This window comes from Ambystoma mexicanum, chromosome 2q (genome assembly GCF_040938575.1).
Source record: "Ambystoma mexicanum isolate Mex_15411 chromosome 2q, UKY_AmexF1_1, whole genome shotgun sequence".
In the NCBI taxonomy this organism is placed as follows: Eukaryota; Metazoa; Chordata; class Amphibia; order Caudata; family Ambystomatidae; genus Ambystoma; species Ambystoma mexicanum.
In genome coordinates this window covers 985,486,606-985,502,998 of record NC_090924.1, presented here as the reverse complement: position 1 = coordinate 985,502,998, position 16,393 = coordinate 985,486,606, and the positions used below count along the sequence as shown (strand labels likewise).

The following is a 16,393-nucleotide window of genomic DNA, read 5'->3' as shown; positions in this document are numbered from 1 at the left end:
AAACCGGACAAACAACTGGCGTGCCAGAAAACCCTACAGAAACATTGGTTTGGCCTGACAGTGGAATGTTTGGAACCCGCGAATGATCAATGGAACACTTCTATGCTCCACTGTCTATCAAAAACTGATGTTTCCTATTTCCCACCACCATTTCAACGTAGGGACCTTTCTGATTGACGGGAATAGGTGTAGGTTCCAAACCATGCTTCGGGCAATCCTAACGAAACAGAATGTCATCAAAAGGAAACTCTTCAGATAAATATGCAGCGGAAGGATGATCAAATATGTTCCTGGTGTCCACACTCGAAATCTGTTATCCTGTGAAAAAGGTTGCTGAGGATCCTGTGTAAACTGAACTCTACCAGGGCCCCCTACCTCCGGGCGACCTCTGGATCGTCTACCCATATTCCCGAATGTGTTATTCGACCTTTGTCGAAGGACGGGGCATTGTGCACACCAATGACCCTCTTGACGACAATAGGCGCACTGGTTAATGTTCACAGGACCCAAGGGCACATTCCCTGCGGGACATACTGACCTCTAATCTGAGAACTACCCCCTCTGGGGCTTCTAACAATTTACTGTAATAGCACTTTAGTCTTCAAATCACCTTTTCGTTTTTCAACTCTACCTTTTTCATTATTGACACGATTCTCGTAGTACTGAGCCATGTGCAGTACTTCTGATTGCGATTTCGCCTGCCAAGCGCTTTCAGAAGACATCATTTGTGACTGGTTGTCAGACAGCAATCCACGCACAAATGTGTCCACAAATAACCTTTTCCCAGACTCTGTGCCTAGGTCTTGTCCACTTAAATCTGCTAATAACTATTCGAACCGATTAAAGAACTTGGTAGCACCCTCAGACTTTCCTTGGACACAGGCCGTAAGTTTGTCCCAAATAATTCTTTTCTCTGGAATTATGGTTTTCAATTTTGCAATGATTCTATCAGTCAAGGTTAATATCACCTGAGGCGGCCTTTCACCAGCTGGTCTTTCTCCATCAAGTCTAGTTATATTTACCCATGTATCTCCAAATCCTGGCACATTGTCTATAGTTCTAACTTGTTTCCACAAATCTACGGGCAGGAGTACAGGGAATAACAAATCAATATCACCTAAGGGGAACACTGAGGATTGCAAGATGGACTCTATTTCTTTATAAAATCCTGTCGGATTTTTCCTAATATCAGGAATAGATTGTCTAATAGTATTCACTTCCTGTCTTGAGAACGGGACGTGAACGAACTGCGATACATAATGTGCAGGAATGTCCACAGCGACTATACCCCGTGCAGCATCGGCCGCAATCTCAACCTTTGGGACAAATGTCGGAGAAACCTCTCTCATAGGCAACTGAGAAGTAGGTGGCTCCGAACGCTTACTAAGCAACAGAGCTAAGTCGAGCGCTAAAGCAGTCGAAGAAGTGTCAAGTGAAAAAGCTCTCTTGTATATACTTAATAACTCTGTGGGACAACTAATCTTTCTTGTTACACAATCATCCTGTAGGTACTCTATCATTACCTGTATCACTTTCCTCTGCATTTCTGGCATATGCTGACTATATGTGTCATATACATCAACTGGAGTTATCGACATATCTGAAATCCATCTAAATGCGTACTTCGTACAAATTCGTGCTTCCTCAGATATCGATTTACGACAAGGAAGGAACCGTTTCTGCACATACATACTTTCCCCCTGGTCATCCTCATTCTGCAACTTTTCTAACTCCTTTCTATACCCAAATAACCTCTCGACATGCTCATTTACTTTCTCCTCAGTGTCTCTAGAAAACGCTAAAGTATTTAGATCCCTTAACCATTGCGGGAGATCTGTATTATTTAATTTTCCCCCACATTACACATAAATGAACCCCTAAACCTTCAATAAAAACATTTTTCTCAGGAAAATTATCCATATTACAAAGTGTGGCAAAAACATTAGCTTGATCATCCCTCCCCATACAATGCTTAGCCCATGCAATCAAATCATGTTTCTTCTCTGGTGGTACAGTATTGCGAGTGACAACCTTTGACCTTGCACCTCGATCGACTACAAGCAGCTCAGGACCACTTGGAAGAGAGGGAGCAGGCAAATTCAATGGAGGTACTGTAACTGGTGCGATAAGAAAAGGTGGCGGAGCCGGTGGAAGGGGAACATTAGGAGGAGCAGGAACAACGGGAACAACAGCAGGTAGAGCAGGAACAGCAGGAGGAAGAGGTAAAGCAGCAGGAAGAGGAACATACGGAGGTGGCGCAGAGGCACCAGGCCTTCGTTCATTTAACAATTTGTCTATGAATTCATCGGAAGCATGGAGGTCTTTGGAAGGATAGATTTTCTGAATTCCAAGTGAGAAAGCCCAATCCATATTCCTAGTCGATTCAGAATGTTTATCTTGATCATACAATAATGCCTTTTCAGCGTTAGTCTTATGACGGTGCGCATGTTTTTCTCTACTTTTAAGTTGCTGCAATGCTTCTTTTTTCCAATTCTGCAAAACATCAAATGCTGCAGGTCTAGCCTTCTCTTTAATAGAATTGACTCTAAATACTCAATACGAGGGATTTCAAAACTACCATTGATTGGCCACTGAAGTTTGGAGGCATGTCTGGTTTGTCTGTGCCAAATGTCATTAAATACTATACTTCCAATGCCATGCTTACAGTACATAGTACATGCCGGCGACCCCTCCTGTGGTGCGGGATGGCTAAATTCCAAAGATTGTCTATCGCTGCAGAACAATGCCCTGAAGCAGGTAAACAATTTCCCAGGCATATCAAATTATTGATGTTACGTGGTCAATAATTGTGTCTGCAGATACAATGCGCCAAATTCAAATTATCAAGGTTGAATTAAGAGTCAGGTCACGACTCACCTGAACAAACCTAAGGACGTCCGATCGGATTTCAAAGAATCTTACCTAACTAATCTTACCTCGTGTATGGTGATTTCGGCAAATCTGCCCGCCTCGATAAGTGGACCCTCGTCAAGATGCTGTCTCGGACCACAAGCTAATCGTCCAGGGATCGGGTCGTGCAGCGCTGCTGAGGTGTGGGGTCTCATTCAGTGGGGCCCCTTTTTGTCACACCGTCCGATCCCGGTCCGATAGCCTGCGTCAACCTTCAATAATCCGCCATCAATCTTGAGGGTCCCTATTCGGGCGCCAACTGTGAAAACAAAATCAAAATATCGAGGCTGAGTACCCCAAAAGGAAATACACTGAACATGGGTTACAAAGGAACACACAAAGTACTTTATTTTATACTGAATCCAGTTACTAAGAACAGAGCAAAAATCAGATAGCTATGGGCCCTCAGTGCAACACAACGAACTCCAGCATGGTTCAGTGTGTTCAGTGAGAGACGCTGTACATTAGAATGCATTGGTTTTTTATACTCTTTGTAAGCACGATGTCCAGCCCCACTTCGGGTTAATATTCCACTAATACATCACCGATCTAGGGTTCATGCCAAGTCTCGCACATCCGCATATAACTGGTTTGCTTTTAATACATATATCAACAAGCCTATACGGCAACTGTGTATTCTGAGATTTTCCATGCAGGTCTCCTCAAACATTAATATAATGTAGTTAAACAAGTGTTCTACGTTCAGTATTTGGATACATTGTTCTTAACGTATGCTCGCGGATTAGTTTCATTGCACGAGTAATCCTTTACACACAGGTCAACGAAAGACAAGGTCTCAGTCCAACAAGTGGCCTGGAGGCAAGTTACATATTAGCTACATAGAGAGGTCAAGACGGCCATGTTGTATTTTGGAATAACATTGTCCACCATTTTAACTCACAGGGTGACTTTATAAAGCAAACCTAAAATGGCGGTTTGACCTAAAATGGCGGCTTACATTGATTTAAAGGTCAGGACCTTGCAACACGGATTTCTTTGCAAGCGATTTATAAGCGGCTTGGCGTAGGCCAATATACATATATTAATTGCAATAGGAGGCACGATATAATTTCTCATTTGACACATGAAGTGGAGGGTTTACCACTGTCGCGCCTAGAAACACTTGTGTACAGGCACATTATAGATGCCATGTCATATCATATCAGCATAAAGCAGTCAATCTGATGAAATCTCCAGAGAGTCCTGTGGACTCCACACACGGGGATTATCACTGCTTTGCCACCACTCATAATGGGCTGAGTGGTGGGAACAGTAATCAAATTACTCTTAATGAGAGCCACCAGTGTCGTCTTACATGTGATGGTGTACCACATTGCTAAAACTATAGCAATCACCAACCCATTCCATCCTGAAACAACTGCTGCAGGGCAGCAGGCAGGCAGATTAGCTCCAGTCAGGGGTGTTGCTAGGTCTGGAAAAGACCCGGGGCTACGCTAATGTCGGAACTGTCGGGGCTGGGGGCTAGCCAGCCTTTTGGTTGTAGCTCCAGGGATTCTATCTAGGGCTACGACCAAAAGACCAGGGGCTATAGCCCCCTTAGCTCCCCCCGTAGCAATGCCTCTGGATCCAGTGCCTCGCCTCAATGGGGTTCAGTGGCTCTCCACAGTGTAGGAGACCTAGCATCCATCTTAAAATATACAGTGTCCCTCCTCCTATTTTTTGTAATGGTGCGCAGGCTGCAGCCGCTGCAGTCTTCGATGGTGGTTTGATTTCCTCTAAGTGCTCACGAGCATTGCTGTTCAAGTGCGTCTTTCATTCTCCCATTTGCACTGCATGCTGTACGTCAGCCTTCCTTTGTGCTACAGGGATCCCCCTGGCGATCAGAGTCCCACGCCATTGGTTCACCAGCCATCACCCTTCATTTCACTTTTGGCAAGTCTGCTGTCATTCCCTTAGAACTCTTGGCTCACTCGGCACCCACTGAACTTCTGGGACTCCTCTTGCGTAGGAATTGGCCAAGCTCCGAGTTTTACTACAGTACACATCTTCTCCCAGAGAGCAAGGGCGTATATCCCTAGTCTCCTCGCTCCGAGAACAGGTCACTTAGGTCAGGGCGTAGCGTTGAACCTGGAAGGAGGCTGTGCAGCTCCCACCCTGTACTGCTTACAGGTAGCTCACGGCGTTGGCAATATCACAGTCATCGGCCAGCTCTCATGCGCTAAACACTCCCATCGTGGCCTTGGGATGGAGTCAGGGATCTCTCAAGCCCTAAACACTCCCATCGTGGCCTTGGGATGGAGTCAGGGAATCTCTCATGCGCTAAACACTCCCATCGTGGCCTTGGAATGGAGTCAGGGAATCTCTCATTCCCTAAACACTCCCATCGTGGCCTTGGGATGCAGTCAGGGAATCTCTCATGCCCTAAACACTCCCATCGTGGCCTTGGGATGGAGTCAGGGAATCTCTCAAGCCCTAAACACTCCCATCGTGGCCTTGGGATGGAGTCGGGGAATCTCTCATGCGCTAAACACTCCCATCGTGGCCTTGGGATGGAGTCGGGGAATCTCTCAAGCCCTAAACACTCCCATCGTGGCCTTGGGATGGAGTCGGGGAATCTCTCATGCCCTAAACACTCCCATCGTGGCCTTGGGATGGAGTCGGGGAATCTCTCATGCGCTAAACACTCCCATCGTGGCCTTGGGATGGAGTCGGGGAATCTCTCATGCGCTAAACACTCCCATCGTGGCGTTGGGATGGAGTCAGGGAATCTCTCATGCGCTAAACACTCCCATCGTGGCCTTGGGATGGAGTCGGGGAATCTCTCATGCGCTAAACACTCCCATCGTGGCCTTGGGATGGAGTCGGGGAATCTCTCATGCGCTAAACACTCCAATCGTGGCCTTGGGATGGAGTCAGGGAATCTCTCATGCGCTAAACACTCCAATCGTGGCCTTGGGATGGAGTCAGGGAATCTCTCATGCGCTAAACACTCCCATCATGGCCTTGGGATGGAGTCAGAGACCTGACTGCACCACAGTACCCAGCAAAATGTCTCAGTACATTGAAAACCCACTCCAGGGGCCTGAGTCTAATATGCAGTTCAACGCTTTGAATCTTATTTTTAAGTGAACCAATTATTAATCACTTCAATAGGATAACACATTGGACATGCGCAAATGTCTACACCGTGATCTTGCTTTCCTCTTTTTTGTGTGAAAATAATCTTTTGATTAAAACTTGTAATGGATACAATGCACGGCAAGATATTATAATAATTGCAACAATATGCTCTCCTCTCTTAATCCATAACTGGCTCCGGATCTTCTGGTAAAAGACAGCAGTCTAAGACGTTTCTGTTTTGCAGGAATGTAAATACATGTTATCCATTAGCAGAAACATGACACAAGTGTATCCCTACAATGTATGCATGTAGAAAAATGAGGAGCATATTCACAAACATTTTTTTTTTTGTCACGAATTGATTTTGACTGGAAAAAAACACAAATTTCGCCTGGTGCAAATGTTGTCTGATTTACAGACGAGTGAAAAAGGGCATAACAGCCTGGCATTCATCAGATTTGGGGCACAGGGAAATCAGCAGAGAGCCCCATTTTACTTTTTACAACATTTGTCTTTGAATCTGGTCCATTTCTGACGTGTGACCAGTTATCTCCCGGCGCCTGAACCGGGTCATTTGCTTTGTTTTTTTTAGAATGGCACCTATTTCCACAATCAGCAGTGTGCAATTTGCTGGTAAAGCAATTTGCAGCTGCGGTATTTAGCGTGGGCAAACAGTTTTCTTTATGAATGTGCCCCTGTTTTTTTTTATTTTATCTCATGTATTGAAAAAATCCCCACAAAAAAATCTATATTTTAATGTGGCCCACCTCACAGGCCATTCTATTTACAGTCATGCATTGACTTACTCCTAGATGATTCCTGTGACGTTGTCACGATTGTTTCTCCTCAGGCCATATATCTGCATGCATCTGCGGCATTTAAATGTAATCTTTGTGGGCACAGCTTTTCAAAGGCCTGTGCGGTGGATGGTGTCTCCATAGGTCACAACATGCAGATCCGGGATGGAGTGGGGAGTTGCACTTTCAGAGACGTCTTTATGGGAGGGCAAAGGGGGCACTTGCCCAGGGCCCCCACCTTGGAAGGGGCCCCACACAAGGCTGCTTGATCTAAAGAAGTCAGTTCTCATTGTTGAACAAACTTAAATAGCACACAACAGGATATTTTATAGTGTTCTCGCTGAGGCTCTAAACATTTTGCCTATCTGTTGTTGACAAGTACATTATTCTCTGATCAATTAATCTTGTAATACTGTCTGTGCTCACTATGGAATGCATGGTTTGTTAATTTACTATGGCACAAGTTGTACAGCATTCTCAACTTTCTGTGGGAATTATGTTGATCATGTACAACAGCTAAAGTTGAAATGCATATTAATAAATGTGAGTGAAGCAATTGTTCAGAAGATTGCTCAGTGTGTTAAGCACTCTTTGCAGAGATGTGTGTTCATATGCAAGATTACAAATTCCAGCTGCTTGTATATGTACTTTGTTTTGTAGCACAACAGCTGATATGATCAGCACTATACCTGCACCAGATAGCATTTGCTATACAAAGTAACATAACATCAGCACAGAGAATGTCTAGAAATTGGTTTGTTCAAATGTGGAGTTGTAAAACATAGGAAGCCACCTCCAAGGGGGAGTATAAAGTTTTAGTCCTGAGAGGTGATTAGTTATCCAAATTCAAGAATGTGGAACCAAAGCGTTCATGCTTGTGTCATGGCTTTGCCAGCAGACAACACAGTGATCCTGGACTAATCATTCATCTAATAGCACTAACATTACTGTGCCGTCTTCTGTGAAAAGGGTTGCCATTTCACATGCTGATGGTATTGTTTAGCCCATTACCTGATCTTTCTGTTTATGTAGGCAATTTGAGTTGAAGGGGTTCTAGACAGAAGAGAGAGGTCCAGGTACTGCCGGCCTCTGGCAAGCATATTTAAGGGATGTTTATTTGACCCAAAAATGTTTTGCTTTTTTGTACAATTGAAAGATTTGTATGCACATTTAGGAATGACCATTTCACAAGCCTGTATTTTATGTTTTTTAAATCTTTAAAATATAAAAGAGAAACAAGAACGAATATTTTAAAATGGCAGCAATCAGTATGGTGCTACTTATATACTTCCATTGATGATGGAGACAATGAAGTTAGAATAATTCCCATTTAGCATAATACGCTTTTATAACATTTTATTTTTTTTAATTATCATGTTGGGTTATGTGATTTGTGTAATTTCCAAGTCAGTTCTATAAAATGGGATTATTTTAGTTAATGCTAAGGACAGGAAATGAAAGTGATGAAGTACAAAAATTGCACAGTGAGCACTTCTTTACCCATGGTTGATCCTGGGCATCAGAGTGATTTCGTTCTTAGAGTATGATCGTCAGAAAAGCCTCACTCATGGCTTCACTGGCTATAGTGTAGCTTCATCTATAATAATAGTGAGCATTGATACATGGTGCACCACAGCCACTTGTTTCTTTGCTCTCTAATTGCAACTCTACTTGAAAACCATGTTCCTCTTCTAATCTCAGCCCTCCAGGATACGGACACTTTCTTGGCAGCTTCTACTTTTCATCCACTATCTATGCTATGGTATGTTTAGCTTTCTCCTTGCTTCCTGTTGGGTTTCCTGTGTCCATGCTTGAGCACTTTTGTATTCCATGAGGCTGCTAATCTGATTCCTGTCTGTTCTGGATTATGTGAACCTTTTTAAAAAATCTGTGTCTCGCATTTATAATTTGGCCAGTATACCTTCCTCGTTGCTGCTATTGTTGAACATTGTCCTGCAGCTTTGCTAGAACATAAGAACCTGCGTTGTGAACTGCGAATGTTGACCTTGAAATGTAACTTGTTTATCATTCTATTTAAAACAAGAAAGGTAAAGAGACTGAAAAGGAGTACCCATGCTTATTTTGATCACTGTGAAGCAGCATATCAAGCTATGGGCTGTGATAGCGAGGAGGGGGGCAAAAAGGTGGGGGATTGCTTAATTCCTTTGGTTCAGTGGAGGGGGCACCAGAAGTGTCTATGCCCCAGGCCCCAAAAGTGCTTAAGATGGCCCTGTGCATTTTAGGGATTAGGGGGGACCTGGAAGGCAGGGGAATTGAAGTAGGCACATGGGGCGCTTAAGAGAATGTTTGGGGGGGTAGGAGGACGAATATTGAGGAGGGCAGAGAAAATATCTGTACTTGCGTGTCTTTGTATGCACCGAAAAGACCATGCAGCACGTTTTGCCATGTATTATTGTATTGTTCTAACCAAATGCTAATAAAAAAACAAACAGATGTCATCATCAAACAAACGTACATTCTGGAATCCTTATTGTTGCTGATGGGAGTATAGCGAAGGGAACTCGCATACGTACCTTCAAGGCTATAACAGAAAGGAACTCTCATTTGAGCTTGAGTTACTAAAATAGCCAGCAATGGTGTGCTCAGAATTATTGCACTGGTGTGGGGTTTGCCTGCCTATTTGAGTATTTAATTGAAACTTGCGTCAATCTAATGTTATAATGTAGAATGCTATGTTGTGAGGTGAGAACGTTTTGTTTCCCCAGTTCCAGAACGCTTTGTCACGGGGGAAACAAAACGTCATGATACTTTGTAACGACCGGTTGGTGAAGGCAACCCGCCGGAGACTTCCTGAATAAACATTAATAATTCTTCTCATGACTGCTATCATCTTTGAAACTTAACAAATGGCGACAAGGATTTGTGCTGATCAACTCAAAGGGAGTCTCCGACTTGATGCGCACGCACAGCAATCAGCATTGGATTAAGGCGGTTGCTTGCAAGGAGCCCGAACCCATGCGACCACGGCATCAGACTCTTCAGGTTAGAAACGGAATATAGCTGGGAACAGTTCAATAATAATTTCTGTGTTACCATGAACTTTGGAGTGCATTTTTCAAACGTGCGCATGGGCTGCAACTGATGGTTTGGTGCGGAGCGTGCGAATGATAGTACGCTTGATATGCGTGGAGCCGAACGTAGACATTAGAAAAAAGGACCCTACTACGTGTTTTGCATGCCGCCATTTTATGTCAGATGTTACCATGACGACAGGCAGCGCTGGATGTTAAGTTTATACGGACTGTGTTTAGAAAGAAATGAACATTATGCTTGCGGCCATGTTATGAACAAGTTTGGTATTTGAACGTCATCGAGTTTGTTAAATGCACCGATTCAAATAAATGAAGGGGCGTACAGTAAATACATGTTACATTTCTGCCCTCATGCTTCAAGTGTCACACTACTAAGTCCATGTGAAAAGAAAAAATAGCAATTGGAGGAATAAAAAGAAAGTGAACAAAGGATTCCACGCATAATTTAGAAGAAATAAAAAAAAGAGTAAGGTGGAAAAAGGTTCTGAATGTAATTCACCAACCATGCAGAGTGTTGTAGCTCCAATGAAATTCCTGGCCCTACCTGGCAATCCAGCATGCCCCTGGGAGCAATGGTTGGACAGCTTTCAGGTTTACTTGAGAGCGGTTGGGGGAGCTAAGTATAATGATGATGTTAAAGAAGCCACAATGCTCAATTGCATAGGGGCAGAGGCTTTGAGGATTTTTAGGACTCTGCCGGAACCCAGTGTCACAGAGGTTGGAGCTGGAAATTCGGCCACCAGTTCGAGGAAATATGAGATTGCTCTAATAAAATTGAATAAACATTTTGGCAATAAAACGAACATTGTGCTGGAGATATACAGATTCCTTTCAAGGAAACAAGGCAAGAATGAATCAGTAGACGAATACATTGCGGCTCTCAGGGGCCTCATATCGACTTGTGAATTCACAGGAGTGGCGGATGAATATATGAGAGATCAGTTGGTTTTGCATGTGGCCGACAGTCGAATTCAACAACGTCTGTGGCAAGCGAAAAACCCGTCCCTGGAAAAAGCTATCGAGATAGCAAGAACATTCGAATTGGGAGAGAAGTGCATGAAAGAACTTCACAATAAAACTGAATGTGTTGACATTAAATCCATACAAGTTGCGAATGAAGGAAATGATAGCAGAGAAGAGGAGGCATTGATTGCCATGGTAAAAAAAATGGTGAAATCAGATTTCGGCTCGAACTTAAGACAGAATAAGGAGATATTTCAAAAACCACAAAACAGGTGTTTCAAATGTGGTTGGCCGAAACACTTAAATAATGAGAAAGATTGTCCGGCTCATTCGGCAAATGTTACAGATGTGGACAAGTGGGCCATTTTGGGAAAGTATGTCGCAATGTCAGAAGTAGAGGCAGGTTTAATTCACGCTACAACAACATGAGGGGTACTGGTCAATTTGGAAGAGGAGCCATGATGAGTGTGAGAGCACTAGAAGAATCAGCTGGATCAAATGACTTGGTGGCGATTACCAGCTGCTTTGAATATGAAGTATGCATATTGACTGTTAAGGCAACTGGAAGCTCTCTTGGTCCCTGGGTGATAATGGCAATAAATGGCGTTACTTTACAAGTGATGGTTGACACGGGATGACCGTATACCATGGTAGATATGAACACATATCTAAATGTGTTGAACATGAACATGAGTGATCTCCAAGTACCTAATATCAAGGCGACAGGATACGGGAAGACACCCATTGATATTGTAGGATATACCTGGGTGCAATTGCACTTTGAGGGAAGGAAGACCTATTGTAAACTGTTTGTGGCGAAGGATGGCTTCTCAATAGTTGGTTGGTGGGAGCAGGCATCGCTGAGAATCAGAATACACCCTGATGAGGATGTACCGATAATGAGCATAATGAGCAACAGTTGCGACTCTGCTGAGAACTTGGCGAAGAGCTTTCCCAAAGTGTTCAATGACAATATAGGAGCCCTGAAGGGTTTCAAGCATCGCATAATACTGAGAAGGGGTGCAAAGCCGGTAGTGCACAGAGTGAGGAACATTCCTATTGGTACAAGAGAAGCCCTACAGAAAGAGTTAGAAAAGCTATGTTCTCAAGACATCAGTGTGCCAATTGAGAGCTCTGAATGGCTTTCGCCAATTTTCATTGTAAGGAAACCTGAAGGGACGATTAGAATGTGTGTATACCTAAGAGACCTCAACAACAATATATGGATTGATCGCCATCCACTACCCAACATTGGGGAAATGTTAACTACTATGGAACCAGCAAAGTTTTTCTCCACACTGGATCTGTCATCTGTCTATCATCAGGTTGTGTTGGAAGAAGAGTCTAGACATCTTACACCTTTTATAACACCTCTAGGGGCCTTCCGGTACAGGAGGATGCCATTCGGGTTGGCATCGGCAGCCACCGTATTTCAGAGACTTATGCAACATCTGTTCTGTGGCCTAAAAGGGGTATATTATTTTCAAGATGACATCTTAGTATCTGCTATGACTGAAAAAGACCATGATGCCAAACTGTTAGGTGTATTGCAAGTAATACAACAGAAAGGTCTGACTCTTAAGATAGAGAAATGCAAAATAAAGAAGAAAGAAGTTACATATTTAGGCCACTGCATCAATGAGGATGGTATAAGACCGAAAGAGGCTCTGATAAACACCATTCTCAAAATTCCTGATCCTGCAAATAAAGACCACCTAAGGAGCTTATTGGGTCTCACGGAATATTATTCTAAATGTGTTGATCATTATGCGGATAGAACCAGTCATTTGAGAAATCTGATGACCAAAGGCACGAAATGTGAATGGTCGGCAGAGTGTAAAGAGGAATTGGACAAAATCAAAAGTCTAATTAATAAAGCACCCACCCTAAAGATGGTCAATTGCGGTGCCAAGACTTTGGTATCAGTGGATGCAAGCAATGTGGGCTTGGGAGGTGTTCTGGAGCAGATCCATGATGGTTTGGTTGTTCCAATCGCTTTTGCCTCGAGAACCCTAAAGGGAGCAGAGAGAAACTACTCAACTATTGAGAAGGAGGCACTAGCTGTCAAGTGGATTTTAGAACACTTCAAAGGACTAATATGGGGAATTCCTATTGAACTGAAAACAGACCACAAACCACTAGTTCATGTATTGAACCCTAAGAATTTTCTCATTTAACATCTCCTCGCATTAGAAGATGGACATTAATTATTATGCAGTACAAGGTGGTCATAAAGTACACTCCAGGTAGAACAAACAAGGTTGCTGACTGTTTTTCCCGTCTGCCATGTTCTGATGAGAATATTGAACAATTAAGTGATGAGAGGGTGACAGAAGATCAAGATTTAGATTCTATTATTGCACAAATACATCCCAGTTTTGGAAAAGATGAATGGGTGGCAGCCACCAAATCAGACCCGGAACGAGATCTATTGAGGAAAGCAGTTGTGGATGGTTGGAAGAATGTCCAGGATGGAATCAGACCGTGGGAAGGGATCAAGGATGAGTTGTCATGTGATGAGTTGTGTGTTTATCGAGGTGATCGAATTGTTCCCCCCATAACATTGAGGAAAAGGATTATGGATATTGCCCATGAAGGACACATTGGTAGGAATTTGACAAAAAGAAGAGTTAGAGAGACATACTGGTGGCCCAATATGTGGGGTGATTTAGAATCACTAATTAAGGAGTGTTCTGCTTGTGCGGTGAGTGATAAAAGTAAAGTAACAAGAATCACACCACTTCAACCAGTAACTGTGCCTGATACTGTTTGGTCAAATCTGGCTATTGACATTGCTGGTCCTTATGAAGTATTGGAACCCATGAAGATATATTTTATAGTTTTGGTTGATTACACGTCAAAGTGGGTGGAGTGTGGAATTATAGAAGAATCAGTTTCTGCGAACAAAGTTACCAAGTTTTTAGAGGAGATCTTTAGTAGAGAAGGTGATCCACAAGAGCTGATTTCAGACAACGGTGCCCAGTTTGTGTCGCATGAAGTACAGTCTTTTCTAAGAGATCGAGCCATCAGGCACAACACTACAGCCTTGTACCACCCGATGAGTAATGGACTTGTAGAAAGGATGAACGGCTTCATAAAAGGAGCAATCCAGTTAGCTGTGGTAAATCATTTGTCATGGAAAGATACTCTGAAAGAGGCAATAAACACTTACAAAGTCACTCCTCATTATGTTACAGGTGTGGAACCGTTCACTTTGATGAGAGAAGGATTGCCAACAACAGGCTTAAACCCGCTTGGATGACCATGAAGAAGAGCGCAAAAATTGACATGGATGAAATTATGGAGAGAGTCAAGAAAAGACAAGAACAATACAAAAAGTACTATGATCAACATAAACATGTGAAAGAGAGCAAAATTGAAGTTGGAGACTGGGTTAGAGTAAGAGAGCCCAAGAGAATTTTGAAAGGGGAATCTAAGTTCCGTGTTCCTCAGAAAATAATCAAGCCTTGTAAGAAATCAGTAGTTTTGGAAGGTGCAGACAAGTGGTCTTGTGACGACATCATTTTAGCAAGGAAAAATGGGGAGGAGAATGGTAACACCATTTCTGAAGCATCCAGAAAAACTATGGAAGAAAGAGAAATTGTAAAGAAGCCAATCGATGGGAAGAGTCATGGAACTCCATGCAGAAATGTTGACTGCTTTTCAAGACCTAGAAGAGTTATACTTAATCACAGAGAAGACTTCATCTATTATTAGATTCTCTATCAACATGAGATTTACATACCAGACATTTCTGAACATGTTGCTGTCTACTGGAGTGTATCCTTTTTCTTTGTCTTCTCTTACATTGTATATTAATGAAACATTTATGGTAATGGGGGTATGTTAATTTCAATCTTTGAATATGTCATTTACAATATATGAACCCATCCTAATTTTCTTTAGGGAGTTTGTTTCCTGTATCTTCTCAGTGTTGGATTTTATAACATTACTTTTGTCATTTTCCTTCCTTTGTTTTTCTTTTCCCCTCTCTTTCCTTCCTTTTGTAGAGTTTCTGTACATAGTTATAGTTGTCACCTTCTTTAGGTTTCTGGGAAGGGACATGTTATAATGTAGAATGCTATGTTGTGAGATGAGAACGTTTCGTTTCCCCAGTTCCAGAACGCTTTGTGACGGGGGAAACGAAACGTCATGATAATTTGTAACGACCGGCTTGTGAAGGCAACCCGCCGGAGACTTCCTGAATAAACATTCATAATTTTTCTCATGACTGCTATCATCTTTGTGTGTTTTTCTTTGAAAGGTGCGATCGATTTTGCAAATTGATGAAATAAGACTACTGTAGAAGATCATTTCTAAACCTGTGATTCAGGACAGCTCCCATTTCCGGTTCTAGGTCATGCAATGGAGCAACCGTGTGCAGTGCTAACCAGTCCTTGAAGCCCTTTCATTTCTGTCTTCCAGTTCGAAGGTCCCATCCGTTGCTGCTGGAGTGGTCGGTGGTATTCTGGCTGTCGTCATTATTGGCTTGTGTGTAGGATTCTTTGTCCGTAGAGTCCGTATACAGAGGAAGCGTACTTTGCGTCGGCTACTCCATGAACAGGCGGTATGGCTTACTTATAATTCTCCAGTAATCATTTCTACCATATTGTATGTTCAGAAAACATATCCTACTTCTTTGAGCTTAGACTGTATTTTATATTTCTTTCAATTTGTCTACAGTACATATATTTTCTATATGAAGTTGCTCATTGCATTAAGAGTTATCTCACTGCCCATTGTGCTCATTCCGTTGGCTAATCTGTATGCTTCCTGCACTGGTCTTCCATTTCAGAGCACTCGCTTTCCTGGTGAATCCTCCTAATTGGTTGCTCAATACATTTTTGCCACATCAGTACCTTTACTCGTGGGCAATGATTTTTCTACCATATAAACTTTTTTAATAGTATTTTTGGAACACTTCCCCAGTGCAAAATGTTGGCTCTGATTCATCGCTATGTGTAACTGGCAGATGGAGAAATGAAACAGAATGACTCAAGTGAGTGAGTCGCGGTTGGAGTGGAGTCCTATCTTTGACAGCAGCGTTGTCACTCTTCATCAGTTGGGATAATGTGATCACCCACTCATGATAGGCCCATATAAACAAAAAAACTGCAATATGCACGCTGGGCATGAAGTGGGCATCACAAAGCAATTCCACTCCAAGTATCCAGTGCAGGGGATTCAGTTGGGTGACCTTTTCTAAGTAAATACGACTCAAATTATACTGCACAGAGAGGCTTAAATTGGGTGTCAATATTTGATTATTTCATCACTGGGTCACAAGAGAAATTCAGGTTCTCAGCATTTCCCCAGTGGAGAGGGAATATCATACCTGCCTGGGTTCAATTGATATAAATATAGTACAGAGTCTTAGCCTTGACACTTTATTAAGGATCATGCTGATACTTGACACTTATTTACACTTTTTGTCATTGTAATTGGTTATTTATAACGCACTTAATAGCTAGAGGTTTCTAAGTGTGGACCCGGGGATCAGACCTGTGTTTCTCTGCGTCATCTTGCTTCCAAGGCAAGCGCGTTAGCCCTGAGCTATTCTGCTGAGACTTTCTGCCGACTGCCCAAATT

At 42.7% G+C, this 16,393-nt stretch overlaps 1 protein-coding gene across 1 annotated transcript in view; it reads left to right on the top strand.

Annotated features, from left to right (window-relative positions):
* Positions 1-16,393, top strand: part of EGFR (epidermal growth factor receptor) — an 810,606-nt gene that overhangs the window by 736,618 nt on the left and 57,595 nt on the right. The window contains exon 17 of the mRNA XM_069648296.1: positions 15,230-15,371. Coding sequence (XP_069504397.1) covers positions 15,230-15,371 — 142 coding nt within the window. The remainder of the gene's footprint in view (positions 1-15,229; positions 15,372-16,393) is intronic.